General features: G+C 36.0%; 1 protein-coding gene across 3 annotated transcripts in view; it reads left to right on the top strand.

The window, feature by feature from the left end:
• Positions 1-20550, top strand: part of LOC144843748 (gephyrin-like) — a 150506-nt gene that overhangs the window by 9950 nt on the left and 120006 nt on the right. For all 3 annotated transcript variants that reach the window (XM_078700676.1, XM_078700677.1, XM_078700678.1), the window contains 3 exons: positions 9278-9338; positions 9770-9859; positions 16002-16096. In XM_078700676.1, coding sequence (XP_078556802.1) covers positions 9278-9338; positions 9770-9859; positions 16002-16096 — 246 coding nt within the window. The remainder of the gene's footprint in view (positions 1-9277; positions 9339-9769; positions 9860-16001; positions 16097-20550) is intronic.

The following is a 20550-nucleotide window of genomic DNA, read 5'->3' on the forward strand; positions in this document are numbered from 1 at the left end:
TTTTTAATAGCTGAAAACCGATCAAACAGCTCGAGTACAGCATCATAATGTTGAAAAATACTATTTTATAGATTTAATATAATTATGTTAATACAAATGTATTGCTTGGCGATAAATGGAACATTCCAATTTCTCTTTCACAAGTGTCTATTCCCTCAGGCGTCGTAAAAACAAAATGGCAAGTACAATCATTCAGAAATGTTATCTCTTTTTTAAAAATCTGTGACTGCAGAGGTGGAATATCTGTACATCAAATCAACTTTGCAGTTCAACCACCACCCCTCCCCCTTAATGTCATGAGTAGCATTGTAAAGTTAGTACTTACAGTAGTAAAAATATATATTATATAATATTGCAAGACGTTGTTGTAAGAAAACAATCCATGTTTGATACAAATTTTATAATGAAGATACCACAACATCATAAAATAATGGTACAGGAATGTGCAGTGGCGTATCCAGTCGGGGGGGGGGGGGGGCGTGGGGCCGGGCCCCTCTTTTCTGGCGTCCGTCGGCACATCATCACGTCCGTCGGTAAACAAGGTGCCGGGAAAAAAATAGGCAAATAAAATATTATTATATTGAGTGTTTGTTTATTTACATATCATTCCATTCAGACCAACTATTTTTATTTTCATTACATCACCAAACACGTAAGAAATGTGGTTAAAATATCTTATCATCTAGCACGTACGGCCGTACGCGCTAGATTGTTTACTCAAAAGTCTTCGAACATACCATAAAAAATGTCCATGTATTTCATTTTTGAAACAAAATTGTGAATATTCCGTGGGGCTCAACTACAAAACCACCATTTTGTGATATGATGTCATCGTAAGCCAATCAAATCTGAGCTTTTCTGTGATGATCGGCATTGCTCACGGTTGAATAATTTTGGATTCTGGCCGATTTGATTTGATTGGTGGATGCGAATCACCCGCAGCGGAATGTTTTCTCTCGCGCGTGTATCGTGAAGTCACTCTCTGATCGTTACTACACAAATTTAGAGCAATGAATTTGTCCGAATTCCGTTAAGTAAACAACTTTATATATTTTATAAACATTTAATAACATGTTATATTGATATTTCCAATGATGATATATAAAATAAATTACTAAAAAACATAATTATATCTTAATTATTTTAACCAAAAATGGCGTAGGTAATACAATTGTCGACTGTGAGGCCGCAAATTGTTTTATTTCTTTTGTGACTAAAACGATCATTTTCGGCGATGTTTTAGACCCTATATTTCGAAAACTACAAGTCAGATTTTCGTATTCTTTCTTTATTGTAATATTAGTACAAAATACTAACAGATAATGTTTAATTTGGTTTTAATTTTGCATCGTTATCCCTATAAGACAACATGACTATTAATTATGCAATCCTAGAACATATATTGATCACCACATGTACAGGTAATGACACTAATTTTGTCGGCAAATTGGCAATTCCCGTAACCCCGACTTCAAAATCCTGGATACGCCACTGGGAATGTGGCAGGCCGATACCATGCAATAGGCCTACAGACAATTCAAGTCTAAAGTTGATTTGTTTTTTATTTCAAAATATCTCATGATGGCAATTATATTTGGTTACATATTACATCATGTTTGACTGTATTCTCTCTATGTTCATTTTTACAATTTCCAGTTATTAACGCCAAAGTTCCTGTATTCGAGAGCCATCTGGGCAATTGCAATCGCGTATGTATATATTTACTAAGGACGTAGGTTTTTATAGGACGTATTTTAGTTTTATTCGTATTTGTATTAAGGACATTTCAGTAAATCAAACATGACTTTTTCTCAATTCTTTCTTTGTCTTTGCGAGTTTTGTCGCTCCATTTGACGTCGTGGTCTATTGCAATAACTCTGAAATTTGCAAACGAGTGACCAGCTGAATTAAAATGTCCGGCTACAGGTTGATCAAGCTTTAATGTTTTGATAGCTGATCTATGTTGTGTCATTCTCATACGGAGAGTGTTTTTTGTTTCTCCGACGTACTGTTTGCCACAAATATTACAGTATATGAGATAAATGACGTTTTTGATTAGACAATTAATTGATTGTCTTATCCGAAAAATGCGGCCAGTTTGGTTACTCTGAAATTTGTCAGTAGAATCAACCAATGAACAAGTTTTGCAAGATTTGCCGCAAAGGTGACTGCCCAAATTTTGGCTGTCATGAGAGTTAATTTCACTCTTAAATTTGGATCTGACTAATATATCTACGAAATGCAATAATGGGTGGTTCCGGAAAAACAGTCCTGAGACTTTCTGTGGACTGTAGAATGGGCATATGTTTCTCAATAATAGCCCGTAATGGAGGCAACCTAGGGTGGTAGGTTGTGACCAATGGCACTCTGGTCGATTTTTTTGGCTGACGTGGTTTGTACGTCAGTGTTTGACATCGAGGAATATCTTTTGCTTTCTTTATAGCAGTTTCGATGTATTCCTTCTTGTAATTTCTATTCCGGAGATGTCCGGTTAGTTCTTCGTTACGATTCTGAAAATCTAAATCTGAAGAACAGATACGTCTGATACGTAATGCTTGACTGTACAGTATGTTTTTAGTACAGTGTCGGGGGTGACAACTGCTAGGGAGCAGGTACATATTTTTATCCGTGGTTTTACGGAATAGGTCAGTTTTGAATGTACCATTTTCTATGGTCACTATAGTGTCCAAAAAATCAACGCTACTAGTGGATTTGGTAGCTGTAAATTTGATAGTTGGGTGGGCTGCATTAATATTGAGAAGAAAAGATTCCAAATTATCTTCACCATGGGTCCAGATCATGAAGATGTCGTCAATGTATCTAAACCAAACAAGTGGTTTATTTGGTTGGAGGGACAGAAAATTGGCCTCAAATTGTCCCATAAATAAATTTGCAAAAGATGGCGCCATTTTTGTGCCCATCGCTGTGCCATGAATTTGAAGGTAATGGTCATTTCCAAAAATAAAATTGTTGTTGGTTAAAATCAACATGACCAGTTCTCGTAAATGAGCTTTAGTAGGCGTTTTGCCTGGAATTTGTATGTAATTTAAAATACATGCGTCGGCTCCTTCTTCGTGAGGGATATTAGTATACAATGATGAAACATCTAATGTAGCCAGAACAGAATTATTAGGTAAATTTTGAATTTGGTTAATTTTGCGGATAAAGTCTGTGGAGTCCTGAATGTATGAAGAGAGATCAGTCACATATGGTCTAAGTAAATCATCCACATATTCAGAAATTTTCTCTGTAGCAGTGCCATTGCCCGAATTAATGGGTCTACCAGGATTGCCTGTTTTGTGGATTTTAGGTAGGAAATAGAATCTGCCTGGAACTGGATTGACCTGTGCCAAATGAGGTCCAATCTTCGGATCGATGGAGTGTTTTTTTACCATCACAGAAACAGATTTGGCCACCTTATCCGCAATTTCCGGGGTGGGATCCGTTGTAAGTTTACGATAATGAAGAGGATTGTTTAGCTGTCTTAAGGACTCCTCTTCATAAAATTTGATGTCCATGGCAACAGTGGCAGAACCTTTATCAGCGGGTTTAATGATAATATCATTACGCTGACGCAATTTGGCAATGGCCTGCCTCTCTTGTTTTGAGAGATTGTCACGTTTATCTGGACTCGGGACGTAGTTTTGTACATCCTCCTCAATAGCCTGAATAAATGTGTCTAAAGCTGGACAACGATTTTTAGGTGGATTCCAGGAACTTTTTGGTTTAAATTTGTTAGCGTTGCCTTCGGTTTGCGTGGTTCTGCTGTCTGAATCAGCAAAATGTTCACGTAATCATAATCTTCTGGAGAAAGACTCCATATCCAAAGATAGTTGTTGTGCGCCGACCTGCCTTGGTTTTGGGCAGAATTTAAGTCCTCGGGAAAGAAGTTTTTTTTCTCCTTCGGAAAGTCGGCCATTAATTTCAACAACTGAATCAGAGGTGTTGCTCCGATTGTTGTTATAAGTCCGAACGAACCTTCTGCAGGGTTTTCTAAAAGCCCTGAAATCATCCAAAGGTAGAGTCATTTGTGTTGAAATGACCAAGTCTGCAGGTAGACCAAATTTGTGATGTCCCCTTCGGGCCATTGCCGTTGATTGCTTACGGCAATCATTGGCGATAATCCTTAGTTTGTTTTGAAACTCGGATGCAGGAAGTTCTCTTTTCAACTTCTTAGTTCTAGAGTGAATTTCAACGTCAAACTCAGTGAGGATTTTGCGGCAATTGCCAATTTGGATCTCATTGAGTTGACAAGCATTTTTGTGAAGGACAGCGTTCCAACGAGAACGCATGTCATCATCTGCAAATCGAATACCAGATGTGACATAAAATTGAAGTCCTTTAGGGGCCGAATGTTTAGAACGATGTAAAAGAAAAGTATGTAAATGGTGACGATACCTGACACGTTTCTCGGACAGGCGACGTAATTTGGTAAAGTTATCCAAAGTACCCTCCATAATTACAGCAAAATCAGATCAAAATTGATACAAACAGTAGAAAATATATAGCTGGATCTCAATGGAGATACAAAAAAAAAATATAAAAAATATGACTTTATCCAAATTCCCTCACTTGCACTGATGAAGGGCTAGTGTTGCCCGAAAGCTCTGCTAACTTTTCTGGCTGTTTACTTTATCGTTTTGATTTAGCTTTTCGCTTTTTTTTTTGTATCTCCATTGAGATCCAGCCACTGATACCCACAGCATTGTCATTTTTTTCAGTAATTTGCCTTTGGATATAAATCCAAAGGCAACACTAGCCCTTCATCAGTGCAAGTGAGGGAATTTGGATAAAGTCATAGCATATGAGTTGGCAAGTGCTGCCTGGGTGGACAGGAATAAAAGAAATATAACAATAGAAACAGCGTGTTGAATAGTGGGTGGAGACTGAATAAGAGTAGAAAACAAAGAAGGTAGCTTGGTAGAGATATAAACAATTTTATTTTTATATATATATATATATAAACAAATCAGGCAAAGAACATTAATTCTAAACCGCCCAGTGATATACTGAAATTTAATTAATTAATTTGAAACGATAAAGATGAGGAAATCTGTGAGAATGAGAAAAAGTCGCCCCAACCGAGACTCGAACTCGGACCGCCTGCTTGATATGCAGATGTCCTAACCATTAGACCACTGGGGCTTTCATGGTATTGTTCGAACTCGATTGGATAGCGACTCTTTAACATTCTCGGCGTGGTACGGCGGAACAGCACTAGTCCTCAGTTGTACGCACGCGCACCAGAGATCAAATTGATACGCCCTCATCTTACAGTATTTTTATTCACGAGGCGGGATCTCCGAAAAGATACTTTTGTACATATAAACAAATCAGGCAAAGAACATTAATTCTAAACCGCTCGGTGATATACTGAAATTTAATTAATTAATTTGAAACGATAAAGATGAGGAAATCTGTGAGAATGAGAAAAAGTATATATATAAAAGGAATTAAAAATGTATTCATTTGATACGTGTTTGTTTTTATTATTGTTGTTATCTTAGCTATTTATTGTAATTATATAAGTTATTTAAAATCCAGTTACCAGGAGTCCCTACCAGAAAGAAGGGTTCCTCAGACCTCCCCAAGTCACGGAAACGCAAGTGACATGACAAACAGGTGAGGGGGGACCGACCGAATCACCATTCATGAGAAAGTCCATAGTTAATGATGAAGTTTCCTGATCTATTGGTTCGAGTGAAAGGTATGGCGTAAAATTTATTGTGTCTTAGCTAGTTATATTTTTGTTTGACTTGTGGTGGAAGAAGGTGATTCAGCCGGTGCTCCCCTGACTTCAGTTTTGTGAAATACTTTCTGCTCATCTCCAGCAATCGGTCCTTGAGACAGGGTAGCCTAAGAAATTCCCTTGCCTCCCAGTAAGGGACTCCTGGCAGTATACACCCCACTGCACGTTTTTGTAGTTTTTCGATGGAATCAGCCTGTTTCTTAGTTAAGTCAGTGTACCAAAGCGGGCAGGCATATTCAATAACTGATCTTATAACCGTACAGTAAAAATATCTTAGAGTCTGGGGGTTAAGGCCAGCTCGGTTAAGTTGCTTTAAAAAATAGATCCTTACATTACACTTTTTAACAATATAGTCAATATGACCTTGCCAGGATAGGTTATCTTGGATCATAACGCCTAAAAGTTTGGCGTGATTGACTTTTTCTAGTTCTACTTCATCAAGACAAGTGAAGGTAAATTAGTTTCAACACGTTTACAACTTATCAACAGTTCTACAGTTTTCTTCTCATTAATTACCATATCATTATTAATACTAGACCAATCATATGTTATCACATGCTATTTGCAAACTTCTACTGTTATTGGAGGTGATAGTTTCTGAAACAGTTGTGTCATCCATGTATTTAATTAATGGAAGGTTAACATGGAGACTATTAATGAACACTAGAAACAGGACTGGTCCTAACCAAGATCCCTGGGGTACGCCTCCTTTGGGAGACAACCAAGAAGAAAAGTGTTTCCCAATTTTTACACGTTGGTAACGATTGCTTAGGAAGGATTCAATCCATCTGACTAGAAATTCATTAACATTCATTCTCTAAGTTTATTAATTATTTAGTTATGTTCTATTAGGTCGAACGCTTTTTTATAATCTAGGAGTAAGACTCTAGATGCCTTTCCTTTATCTGTGTCATTAAACCACTGCGACCCCTACAACAGCCAAATTGGGATGTATCTATCTGACCTTCAATATCATTCCATAATAGAAGACCTATTGAACTTTCTACAACTTTACCACAAATTGGGATAAGTGAAATGGGTCTTAGGTCAGTTTCCACACAGTTAGCGGGAGTTTTTTTGGGGATAGGGATTACATCTGCACATTTCCATGCAGTTGGAACATAGGACTCACGGAGAGATGAGTTAGCTATGGCAAATAATGGGGAGCTATAATATTTGCATATTCTTTTAGAATCCAGGTGGGTATATCATCAGGTCCGGGAGCTTTGTTAACTTTTAGCTTACATAATTTGGTCTTAATTAGGTCTACGTCAATGATTAAGTCATTGGGAACAACAACATTAAATGGAGGATCTGATATCACAATTGGTTGAAATTCATCAGTCAAAGATTTAAAAAAATGATTAATGTCATTAGCTAGAAGTTCTGAATCACCGTCACATACATTGTTGATTAAATAGTTCAGCGGGTTAAGAGCTTGGCCTTTGTTTAGGATGCCTTTAGTTTTGCGCCACCAATTTTTTTCGAGTCTGTATTAAATAGCTGGGAAACTTCTGGTAATATTGTTTTTTCAATATTTTAGTAGCTCTGTTGACTGAATTTCGAAGAACATTATATGATTCCATGTCATCTTGTTTCAATGCGGCTTGTCGTCTGCGAATAAGACCTTTATATTCGGCTATGTCGACTGTTTATGATTTTATGCTCTAGCAAATACAGGACATTCGTCATCCTCCCCTAACCATCATGTTTCGTCCCTTGTCACATGCACGGCTTAATAACACATGTACAGAAAGAAGTAAGAACTGGAGTTACAATATATACAATTTATTTACACAACGATAACCAAATAAAATAACATAAAAAATATTAGAGATTAGACAATTTAGGAGGTGGTGAAAATTAAAGAACAAAGATATAGTCTTACCCAGAATTGCACTATAAGAAGCCAAGTAACATCCACAAATAAGGATGGAGTGAGTTGGTGGGTAAAAGCAGCAGAAGAACCACACAACAACTAACAATCTTTGGGTGTAACTGCTATTTAAAGTGGGTAGTTAACTATTTTGCATATAGGTACTTATCCAATTAGAATACACTGGGTAACACAATTTAAAAATAGAAAGTGGTCTGATTCTGATAATTATGTTTATGGATGGTCATCAATATGTCAGATTGATGACCAAGGAGGGTAGATTCGGACATACCAAAAATAGTTAATTAAAGTCCTAGGTAACTAGACAAGGGAGTAATTATATTCCACAGCAAAAGTGCACACAGCAATATTTTCATAAACAAGCTAGTACAGTAAACAGCTGTGTGACACTCCCCGCCCTATTAGAAGAAAGTTTAAAAACTTTCTGTGGAAAACGCCCTTTAAGACTATATACATAACTAGGGGTAAATTAAAATAAAATTAAGAAAAGCATGTTTATCATAACAAATTAAGTGAATACAATATGTCGCATCAATTTAATGTGCTCGAGACAAGGCATCTGCAAAGACATTATCCTTGCCTTTTATGAAGTGAAAGTCCAAATTATACTCCTGTAACATCAGTACCCACCTTAGAATTCTCTGATTTTTAAATTTATTTTCTTAATTAAGGTGAGTGGGTTATTGTTTGTATGTACACTGATAGGAAAGACGGTAGTGTTCAAGTAAATGTCAAAGTGAGTTAAGGCTAACATTAAGGCTAAGCATTCTTGTTCAACCGTCGAGTAGTTCTTTTGGTGTCTGCTAAACTTCTTTGAAAAGTAACATATTGGGTATTCAATTCAATCGCTTTTCTGCATTAGAACTGCTCCTGCACCGACTCCGCTGGCGTCGACAAAAAACAGGAACTGCTTGTGAACATTAGGCCTACTAATTAACTTGAGTTAGATAATTATCTATTGACGATTAAAGCGAATTTACGATTTCTCCGAATAGAGGTGTTTACTTTATTACTGACAGTTCCTTCTGAACGTTTGTATTAATTAATAATGTAATTACAAAAAAATATAAACGTCGTATTAGTGATGTATCGTTACATGTTCTGTACTATTTCAATCGACTATGACGGTGACAGTTTCAACAAAGTATTAAATCGCAATGTTTTACTGTGTTTAGTGTATATTATTTGTAAAACAATTAATATTTCGTTACTAAATGGATAAAGAATACATTAAAAAATTGTTCGTCTTTGCACCCATCCTCTTCCCCATCCATCAACCATAATGTTACATACAAAATACAAATTCAGTTTGTTACAAAACAATTGGTCTTATTTTGTGACAAGTTTCTCTTTCGGAAGTAATTCCCAGGGTGCTAATTTTAGTTGAGTACATAAATCACAGTGTCTATTTATTCGTTCCTGTAAACTTCTCAACGAATGTATTATTGTCGAGTCCTGCTCATGTACATTTGAAGTCGCCAGTTTTTTAGCGCTGAAATCACTATTATATGTATTATGAAATTGTCTCAATACAATATATCTTTAAATGGTTTATCAAGTGGAGTATCAATCAACATACAAAGCAAGCATTTAAAATAATTTAAAGTTTATCTTTATATCTCATAATTTAGGTCATTTATAGGCAAAGTAATCCAATATGCAATAGTTCCTGATGATATTAATCAAATACAGGTATTTCATGTTTCTTTAATCAAAATGTAGACAATATGTAGGATAGGCCTACCATGTATATCTTATAGGCCTGTGCATGTTTTAATTCCTGATTTTTATACAATTGTACAATACAGTAATATGAAGATTCATGTGATGTAAGAAATAAGCTTAGATGAAAAGCCAATGTTCCATTGGAAATAAGTTCATCAGGACTTTCATGAGATTTACAGTAGTCCTTTTCAGCTAATTGTTATTTTTTACATTCTAATGTTCTTTGGTATTTTATTTATTTTTTAAATTGTATAAATATCCATTATGTTTATATGTATTTTGTTTTTTTTTTGTAATTGTATATAAATACCAATTATTTTTTAATGAGATGCAAATGATTCAAATAATTGATTGAAATGCTGTAAACAAGTTTTTGAGCCTATTTGATTTCTTTTCAGGAAACATTAATAACTTGGAGCTCTGAAAATATTAATGTAATTTTAACGACTGGAGGAACTGGATTCACTGACCGAGATGTAACACCTGAAGTAAGTAGAAAATACAATTAATAAGAATAATAGTAACTAAAGATACTATGTTGAGATAGAACATAACCCCAGTCACAGGAATTTTATAATATGACAACATACGTTTTTAACACTACATGAATTTTATTATTGACCAAGTTTTATTGAAATTAGCCTAATCCTTAAGATTGTATGTCCCCCCTGAAAAACAATTTTTAACTTTTTTGTTGTTGAATACCATTTTAATGTCACATAATAGTTATCCACTTTGACCAAAATTACCTTCAGTATCATAGTACTGATATCACTGGTTGATCACATAAACAAACTCAGATGTACAAAAGTAAAAACAATATAAGTAAAGTAAAATACAACAAAGAGAAAAGTAAAAATAAAATGGATAACTACAGGGTTCTCACCACGCCGGTCGGCCCCGTCCGGCACTCAGAATTTCCGACCGGCACAAACAGGCTCCCGACCGGCACAAATTATTAGATCTAAGACCTAGCCTAGGCCTAGACAAAATACCTTGTCCTTAACCTTAAAAAAGCCAAATCTGTGCTATTATCTAACATAACAAAACAATAGCCTTTCAGTTCACCCCTTTGTCTCGCAAACAAATAAAACGTTGAACAATACAATACAAAGCCGTCGATAACCAACAACGCCCAACGAATCTTGTTAGGGTGGTGTTTATGGCCGATCGGGCACACCACGTACATAGTGGCTTGACGCAAATACAGTACTGGCAAATAGCCAATAGTACACGTGCGTGAAGTGTTTGTGTCAACCGATCTCTTGATGAATGCGAAATTAAATAATTAGAAAATAAATAATAAAATTATGCTATATTTATCATTTCATTGCATGCACATTAGTTATTATTAGTATATTATTAAAGTTGTTTCCAGTTAGTTACTGCCGGCACTCTAAATTGTCAGAGGACGGCATTCTCTTGCCGACCTAGAAACTCCTTCAAGCCTCCTAGCAACAACATGGTACATTAAGAGATCGTATCATTGAGACTTTAACAGGCATATTCACCACCATGTGGTGTTTAGTTAACAAACCATGGAATTAAGATGATCCCTGAATTCACTCAACCATTGCATCATGCACTGTGTGAGCTGCATGCTTTCTATCTGAGCTGGCTGGGCACAGCACGAGACCTGTGTAGGGGAATACCCTGTTATGTCAAGCAAACGGTTCAGGGACGATTCGGCCCTGAGACGATTCGGCCCGGGACTATTCGGCCCACTTTTGGTGGGACTATTCGGCTCACTTCTGGGCCGAAACATCCCACTTTGTGGGCCGAAACGTCTCACTTTAGACCAAATTCATATTCATTTTTTTTTATTTATCAAGTTTTTAAAGGTGTTTAACAATCCGTATTTTATTGATATTGACAAAGTTGATATAATATATATAATAAATTACTAAAAAAACGTAATTTTATATTCAATTTATTACTTCGAAAACCTTGTTTATTTCGTGCATTCGCCAAGCGGCCAACAGAGGGCGTAACTAAAAAATGATTATTTTCGACAATGTTTTAAAAATGTTTGCTTTATTGCATCTTTATCCTTAGTAGTGCTACCCCATAGTCTCTCTGAAAATAAAGTTTGGGGACAAAAGCTTATTTTATGCTTATAAATGCATATCAAAGCCGATAAATGTAAGTGTGCCGAATCGTCTCAGGGCCGAATCGTCCCGGGCCGAATAGTCCCGGGGCCGAATCGTCCCGGGCCGAATCGTCTCAGGGCCGAATCGTCCCGTTACCAAGCAAACAACTATGCTCTGTGTACGGCTATCTCCATAACCACGATTTCAGCCAGGGTTCAGCAGTTATCAAATAGAATTTATCTTGTAAATGTTAGTGTTAGGTTGTTATATTTTATTTTAGTTAATTTTGCTTTGCTTTTTGCATAACATATAGCTAAGTAGGGAGGCTAGGCCTAGGTTAGCAAGCTAGCTAGACACTAGAAAATGCAACATTACATAAATACATACTAGGCCTAGGCCTAGTCTATTGAAAAATAAAAACAAGACAAAAATTTTTTAATCAATTTTATATTTGGGGGGGGGGGGGGGAGACTGAAGTCGTATCCTTGCATGCTGGTGAGAACCCTGTAACTAGATCACTTTGACGAGTTCGGGTTATCCGCGGAAATGCAACATGCACATATGTGAACATCGAAAATTATTATGCCATCCTATGACATGAAGGAAATATGTTTACAGTGCTGAATTTTATTTATTTCTTGTCATACAGCATATTAGTTATTACAGTATTTACAGAATGCACTGTATATGTTATACAGTGTAGATTAAATTAGACATCTTTAAATCCAATTATTAACACGATGTCGTCATCAAATTGACATATAAAAATAAAGTTATTTTCAGAAGATAATTATCTAAATAAGTACACTGATGAAAATTTGATTATTTTTAAGCACGTAAAAGTGAGATGCGCTTTCTTTTAATCACGATGAGCTTTTACGAAAGAATTAATAATTAATTTAACTGACCATATGATGACGTCATGACATCAGATAGACAAAATTTGTATATGAATTCATATCTACTATTCAACAACTTCCATAATAAGTTTTTTTAATTACATTGGTCACTTTTCATTCCGATGATATCTAACTGATTAAAATATACTCTATAGATAAAAGTAACTCACATTCTTCTATTTTTTTTATATGACACGTAGAAGCGCAATGCGCGCTCTTTGAAATCTGTATAACTTTGACTTAAGAAATTTAAAAACTACTTTTTAACTTCAACTGGCCATATGATAACATCACAACATCCGATAGGCTTAATTTTTATATGAGTTCATATCTACATTTCATCAGCTTTCATAATAAATTATAATCTTCAAGGTCATTTTTAATTCTGAAGAGCTGTAAGATATTCAAATGTATGGTGTAGGTGAAATTACACGACATGATGAAGTCATCAAAATGAAAATGCTGACAACTTAAGAGAAAGATAAATAATCAAGCAAGCACATACTGAAATTTGTGCAAAATTCGAGCACAAATAACAAATATATTGAGTTATATAGGTTCTATATATCCACCAAAAAAAAGTTCCAGCTCATCTGGGGAAAGCCACCGTTTTGGATTTTTAAAATGGCTGCCATAAAAATACAGATAAAATTTCATTTGTAAACATTTACGATTGGAATAGTATTATAGTATTATAGTTATACGCACGATCGCCGACCCCCAGCGCGAGCGAGCCCTTCTTGGCAACCACATGGTGTACAGTATTCGACTAGTATATTCTCCAGTTGATTATAGCATAGACGATTGTCCGTGAAAACGTGCGCCCTCTCGATAAAAGTATCGAGCGAGGCTAGCCCACACACATGTGCGGTCATGCACTCGATGTTGTCGGTGCGAAACTCATGAAAAACAAGTTAGAAAGAACTGACGGAATGGGGGACTTCCCTTCTTGTTGAGGCTGGGCGAGGCTGAGCCTAGGTAAGAAAAAACATTGTTTTGATGAAATATAAAGTGCGTCTTATACATCGACGATATACAAAATACCGATATTTTACCCTCAGTTAGGGGGTGCGTCTTATACACAGGTGCGACTTACACACCGAATTATACAGTATGTACACAATCCCCTTTGTCTAGTCTCCGAGATCTATCGCTATCACAATCCTCATTATTACTATGTGGACGTCATGAGTTAATCACAAGACCGAGTTCCATACTGATTACGAAGAAGATACCAGAGAGTGTACTACTATCAAACAAGATATTCTAAATAAGTTACATAGACATGTAAAGATATTTTCCAAATATAAAGAGAAGCAGGGCCAACTTGCAGTTTAAAGTACAACTTATGGATGAAACAAGTAACAGATCTTATGAATACATGGTAATACACTGGGAGATCAACACTAGTCACCCTAAATGGTCTGCATTTATGCACAAATGTAAATCTAGCTGATTATCTGCCAGTCATAATAATCTTCACTCAACCAATGTGACGTAAAGTAATGCAAAAAGAGTAATAAAGAGAAAGAAAACTACCATTTTTCGTCAGACTCGTAAGGTTCTTAAGAGCTTTCTGGGCAAGTCAAAAAGATATCAAGAACATTTAAGCTGTGGCTGTATCATTAGATAACTTTTTAGGCACGATTGTACAATTGGGAGCTCCAGGTTCAGATATAGCATCTACAGTATGCTTTCATATTTGCAGCAGCTGGTCATGGCCAAAATGCCAAAAGTGGAAGGCTATATCTGGAAATGCTGAAAGACAAATTTCAAGATACATAAGGTTTTCTCTATTGTGCTCAAGTGATTCTTCACCATTATAACATGTTACATGATATCCATTCTTTTGGAACATCTTGTATTGTATGCATATGGAAATTTGTCGTTCAAGCATATTTGCCATTATAGTCAATTGTTCTATACTGTGTTTATATCTGGAGATAAAATGGTACATCATCATCTCATGTCATCATTATATGATACATAGCTGCATCCACTAAGAGCTTTAGAATATACAGCTCTCTTTAAAGTAGGTTATGCACAACTTCAAAACCTCAACCCACCATTATGTCCAATATAACCCAGAAAGCTCCTGAAAAGATAAACTCCTCCGAGTCTGATTATGATGACTGGTAGATGAGCAGCTAGATATACATTTTCAGAGTGGCTGTACAGTTGTATAAACTGTTGACATGTTAATTGGATAAAAAAGAATGATCGGCAAATACTATCATCGATTTGTTCAGTTATCGCATGACTACATGCATAAATCCAGACCAGTTATGGTGAAGTAGTGTTAGTCCCCAGTCTCCATTCATACACATAAGATATGTTGCTTTAAATTGCTTTACTTGCTTAATCCATAATGTATCTGATTGGAATGCTTAACTAAAGTTAGCCATGCTTCTCTTTAGGATTTGGAAAATATCAATAATAAAATAACAAACATTTTAAGAATATTTTATTTTTAGGTTCTTCACGTGAATGATATAGTTACAGTACATCGTTGATATCTTCTTGTGTACAGTACCTCCTGGGGTCATAATCATTGTGGTTCCCATATATTATCACCAATATATTGACTTATTCTCGTCATCACTTTCCAACTGTATTTCAAAAGCTGAATTTTGTTTTTATTCTGTAACATAGGCTTAGCAAAAAAGTTAATATTTATTTTTTAAATATCCATTTGAAACCAGATGAAATTTTTTGAGGATAATCATAGTAGCTCATAAATTAGCAAAAACCTGTAGCTTATGGTGGCCATTTTGACAATCAAAATGGTGACCATTGAGTGAACTTCAAAAAGCTGTATTTAGATTTCTTGACCCTCAAAACATAAACATTGCCACATAAATTACTTCCATGCATGATGTAGAAGCTGAGGTGAGGACAAATCTGTGAATTTTATGGCAGCCATTTTGAAAAAGCGGGCATTAGGTGAACTTTAAAATACTATATTTGAATTCCTTGGCCTTCAAAACATATACTTTTCCACCAAAATTACGTTCATATGATGTAGAAGCTGAGATATGAGGAAAAATCTGTAAGTTTTACGGCAGCCATTTTGATTTTCAAATTCAAATTAATGCTGTATTTGGATTCCTTGACCGTCAAAACCTACATTTTGCCACCAAAATCATGTCTATACATGGTAGAAACTGAGATAAGCACAAATCTGTATTTTAAGGTGGCCATTTTGAAAAACAAGATGGCGGCCTTTGAGTGAACTTCAAAATGCTGTATTTAGATTCCTTGACCCTCAAAACATACACTTTGCCACCAAAATCATTTCAATGCATGATGTAGAAGAATATGAGCAAAAACCTGTATTTTATGGCAGCCATTTTGAAAATCCAAAATGGTGGCTTTCCCCAGGCCAGATGAGCTGGAACTTTTTTTTGGTGGATATATAGACCCCATATGACGCAAATCAGTTGAGAAACACTTGGTTCTAATTTGTTCCCAGAGAAAGTGTAAAATGGGGATACTAAGTCTACATATAGTCTGTATAAATCTGTTTTCCAAAACCCATCTGATCATATACTAAGATTTTTTTTCTCATACATTTTTAAACTATAATAATGTTGGCGGCCATCTTAATAATAATAATGAATCAATCAATTTTGTTTTTTTAGGCTACCAAGCAAGTAATAGATAAAGAAGCTCCTGGCCTTGTTATTTCCATGCTGGTAGCTTCTATGAAAATAACACCATTTGCAATGCTTTCAAGGTAAATATTTTTTTCTTCTTCAATCATCCTGCACATGACTGCAGAAAATGACCAAAATTAGTGGAAGGCAAGCTTCCAAATATATAACCAATCAACGAGTGCCATTGTACATAGCTGACTTGACTTCTACCTTGTGGAGAAGTTCTCCAACATGACAACATCTGAAGTTGAAAATCGTTGGTCAATGTAATGTTTTCAAAATTATTGTTAGAAATATTGAATTAAAAACTCAATATTTTTTTTTTATTCTATCCTATCTAATCAAGTGAAAAGCCAGGATGTTATTTGATTTTTTGGAAGCAATTTTAAAAAAATAAGTTGTTTTATTGGAATTATAGTTATAAATGAATAATTTCTCAAAGCTTTTTTGTGATGTTAGGTACGCTGAATGAAAGATTTGCGGTGAAGCATTCAATTAACCTTTTATTTGTCTAATTCATATAAAAATAAAAATCAGAAAATCTTTGTTACACTGTAGTTTAAAATATACAGAAAATATAATATAACACTATAATATAATATAATAAACACAATATAAAAGTACAGACAATATTTAAAAGTTATAAAAATGTTTCATGATATACAAAAGCAATTGCAAAGTTTATGAAAATTAAATTATACTTCAAATTATGATCCAGGTGTTCTCTTCATGAGAGGCAAATTATCTTGAGACATGTTTATTATAAGTAGCAATCGATTGAGGAACGAATGACTTGTTATAACGTTTAGTACGACTACAAGGAATATTAGATGGGAGGAAAGTTTATTCTTTAAAAAGAGGGTGGTCGGTTTGGGAGAGAATATGTTTAATACTCTAGTAGCTAGATCAACTTTCGTATGCACTTTGAGGTCCAGAGAATTTGACTTCAGAAATTGGTTTAGGATGGTCAAACAATCATTTTTGGCTTGGTTACACATTTTGAAAATGTGGCGAAAGGTCAAAAGGTCAGGGTGAAAGGTTATAATACCAAACACCAATAGGTCCTTAAATCTCAACAACCACTAATCACAGCAAGATAATTTTGGTCTCAAATTGATCAGAAGGTATACATTTATATTCAATCTAATGTGAAATTTCTGACCTGTGACCCACTACCCAGGGCATGTATCCGTAACTACTGGTCACAGACACTTAAATTATGTCTTAAATTGTTCGAAATATACATTTTGTTATTTGTTGCACATTTTGAAAAATGTTACACAAGGTCAAAGGGTCAGGGTCATTACACATTTATTTGGAAATTAATTGATGATTAAATTAATAGTTCTTTTTCTTTCAAAATAAATCAAAATTACAAAGGCACATACCTCTTCTTCGACATTTTCGGGAGCTGATCTCTAAAAACATTAAATTCAATTTTATTTATTAAATGATTAATAGGCCTATTGTATATCAACTTTTTCATCTACAACTTGACTTTAATATTTAAACTACGGTATATTATTTCAATATATCTTGCACACGCATTAAGAGTTTATATCATATAAGGACAAAAGGCATTAGGCTTAGGATAAACATTTTTAAACCGTGCATTTAGGTCACAAAAACATCGCATTAATAAACACTCTGGTCGATGTAGGCCTACTGTACCTTCTTTGACATTGGCTGGTTTCTATATACCCTCGCCACCAGTTCCGGAAATCCCTCTCCTTTTAACATTCACAAATTCTTTTCGCATAGACTCATCTAAAAAGAATTCAATAAGGTTTGTTTTTATATAATTGGTTTCCTAGGAAAAACGCAGTGACGTGTTGTGCATGCAAAGTAAACAAGTTCTGTACAGTGAGGTTGACCAATTACGAGCAAGCACTCATCACTGTCGCTTTTGATTGGTCAAATTATTGAGTTAGGCTGCTAGGCAATGCATTGTGTTGCGTTCCTTACAGATTCGAGAACTAAACTTAACTGATAAATAATACTGTATGTGATTCCTGATTAACCGGGATAGGAATCCCGGTTAATCGGGATTATGATCCCGGTCTATCGGGATCCCGATAGACCGGGATCCCAATTAACCAGGATTTCGATCGGAAATATTGTTTTGACCTCGCTCCTATAATATTATTAAAAATAATTTTAAAGATCATTTAGGCCTTAATATAAGAACCGCAGCCGGGTGTGTAGAAAGCGACGACCTCGAATTGGACGACCCCAACGACCCGGGCGACCTCGAATTGGACGACCCATAACACGAAACCGACGACCCCTATAGCCTAGCCTAGGCCTAAGTGTGGTATAACATCCCGAAGCCGACCATACCTTATATAATACTCGCAAGCAAGCAAGCAATTGATTGAAAAAATACAGAAATATCGCCATTGAATACTGACATGAACAAACGAACAGATATGGAACGCCAAGAGTGCATCATTAAAACTGCATTCGACTCGATTAGCACACGAAATATCATAAACATGGCAAACCAGGTCAAAACGGCCCCTTTTTCAGCGGCGGGTAAGGTGATTTGATTTGATTATTTGGGTTAACAATGACCAATCCACTGAGCAACCTTACCGGCCGCTGAAAAAGGGGCCGTTTTGACCTGGTTTGCCATGTTTATGATATTTCGTGTGCTAATCGAGTCGAATGCAGTTTTAATGATGTACTCTTGGCGTTCCATATCTGTTCGTTTGTTCGTGTGAACACATTCAGTATCAAATGGCGATATTTCTGTATTTTTTCAATCAATTGCTTGCTTGCGAGTATTATATAAGGTATGGTTTAAAGATATTTGGCTGTGTTCGGCTTCGGGATGTTATACCACACTTAGGCCTAGGCCTAGGCTAGGCTATAGGCCTAGGGGTCGTCGGTTTCGTGTTATGGGTCGTCCAATTCGAGGTCGTTGGGGTCGTCCAATTCGAGGTCGTCGCTTTCTACACACCCAACCGCAGCCAGTTCAGGATGGCTGAACTTTGTATTTAATAACTAGGCTAGGCATAAACCTAGCCTAGCTAGTAGGCCTATATAGGAGCCTTCTTCTATATAGGAGCCTAGCTAGCTAGGCTTAGTAGTAGGCTTACACATTATTATTAAATATTAAATAGGCGCTCTATTTCATAGGCCTATTTAGGCCTAGTCAATATATAGGCCTAATTAGGTCTAGGTGTAGGCATTGCTAGCGAGGCTTTGCCTACTTGTACCTAAATAGGGATTGCCTAGATCTATATTCTGAAAAAAGCTACACAGCCTCAGTGGAGAGCCTAGCCCCCCCCCCAAAACCCCCCCCCCCGCCCCCTGGGGGAACGCGAGTACTTTTCGTCGGGGAATATAATATACAGTAAAAATCATTTGCGTTCACTTCGTAGCTTCAGCGCCTAGAAAACCGCGACGTTACATTTTTTAGTACGTCGAACGGAGAGCTATTACACTTTTTTGCATGCATTATTGCCGGCGATCTAATAAACAATAGGTACGCACTTGTCTGGCGGTGTCCCTTTGTACGAATCGTTTAACATTGGGCCCGACCCATTGCGGTTTACGTGTGATATCATGTTCCGATCCAGGGACCAGAATGTGTACTGTTAGTATCCCGGCGAACTTTACCGAAGCGTTACGTTGTGAACTGTGTATCGACGTACGCTATACAGCAAAAGGGTACGAATTATGTTCGCGATCTATTGTTTTTTTAATTTTTGATTAACCCTGTACCGTGGGGTACCTAAAATAGACATTTCGCTGTAGGCTCCCCTAACACTTGCACTAAACAAACATTTTTCCAGCATCTTATTATAGCTAAGTTATTACATTTCCAATGTCCTGTGTGTCATCATACATCGAAATTCCAGATTCACATCTGGGAAATAAACTGATTTTCCCCAAAGGAAAATGGTCTACGCTTTCGGATGCATTCCCCTCCAAATAAAAGGTAAAAAGGGGCACTTTTTTAGGCCTTTAGGCCTGAATTTTTTTAAGTCATAAGTGTAGTTTTTGAAGACCTGCAGCTCTAGTTTTCAAAATTGTCTTAGCTCAATCGTCCCCAATTATAGAGCTGGTCATGGATACTTATACATTTCGTTTCATATTTCGATGTACAATATACAGTTAGTGCATTGTCTGGGAACATAGAGCTCTCTTTTTAAAAAATTTTTTTTCCATATCCATGTTAGGGCTGGTTCTGGAGACGTACCGGTATATATTTTGTTTTATGCTTCGAAGTATAATACGTTAATTTTCAGGACCTAGCAATTCTATTTTTTAAAATGTTCTTAGCTCCACCCCAACCATGGTGGGCTGGTCCTGTAGACCTATAATTTCGTTTCGTATTTCAATGTTTTGCAGGGACTTGCAGCTCTATTTTTCAAAATTTTCTTAGCTTCACCCAACCATCCATAGTGGGCTGGTCCTGTAGACTTATAATTTCGTTTCATTTATCAATATGGGCCTATATAAGTGCAATTTCCAGGTACCTAGCAGTTCTATTTTTCACAATTTTCTTGGCAGCTCATCCCTAATG

The sequence above is a fragment of the Antedon bifida genome, chromosome 5, assembly GCF_963402885.1.
Source record: "Antedon bifida chromosome 5, ecAntBifi1.1, whole genome shotgun sequence".
Taxonomy (NCBI): Eukaryota; Metazoa; Echinodermata; class Crinoidea; order Comatulida; family Antedonidae; genus Antedon; species Antedon bifida.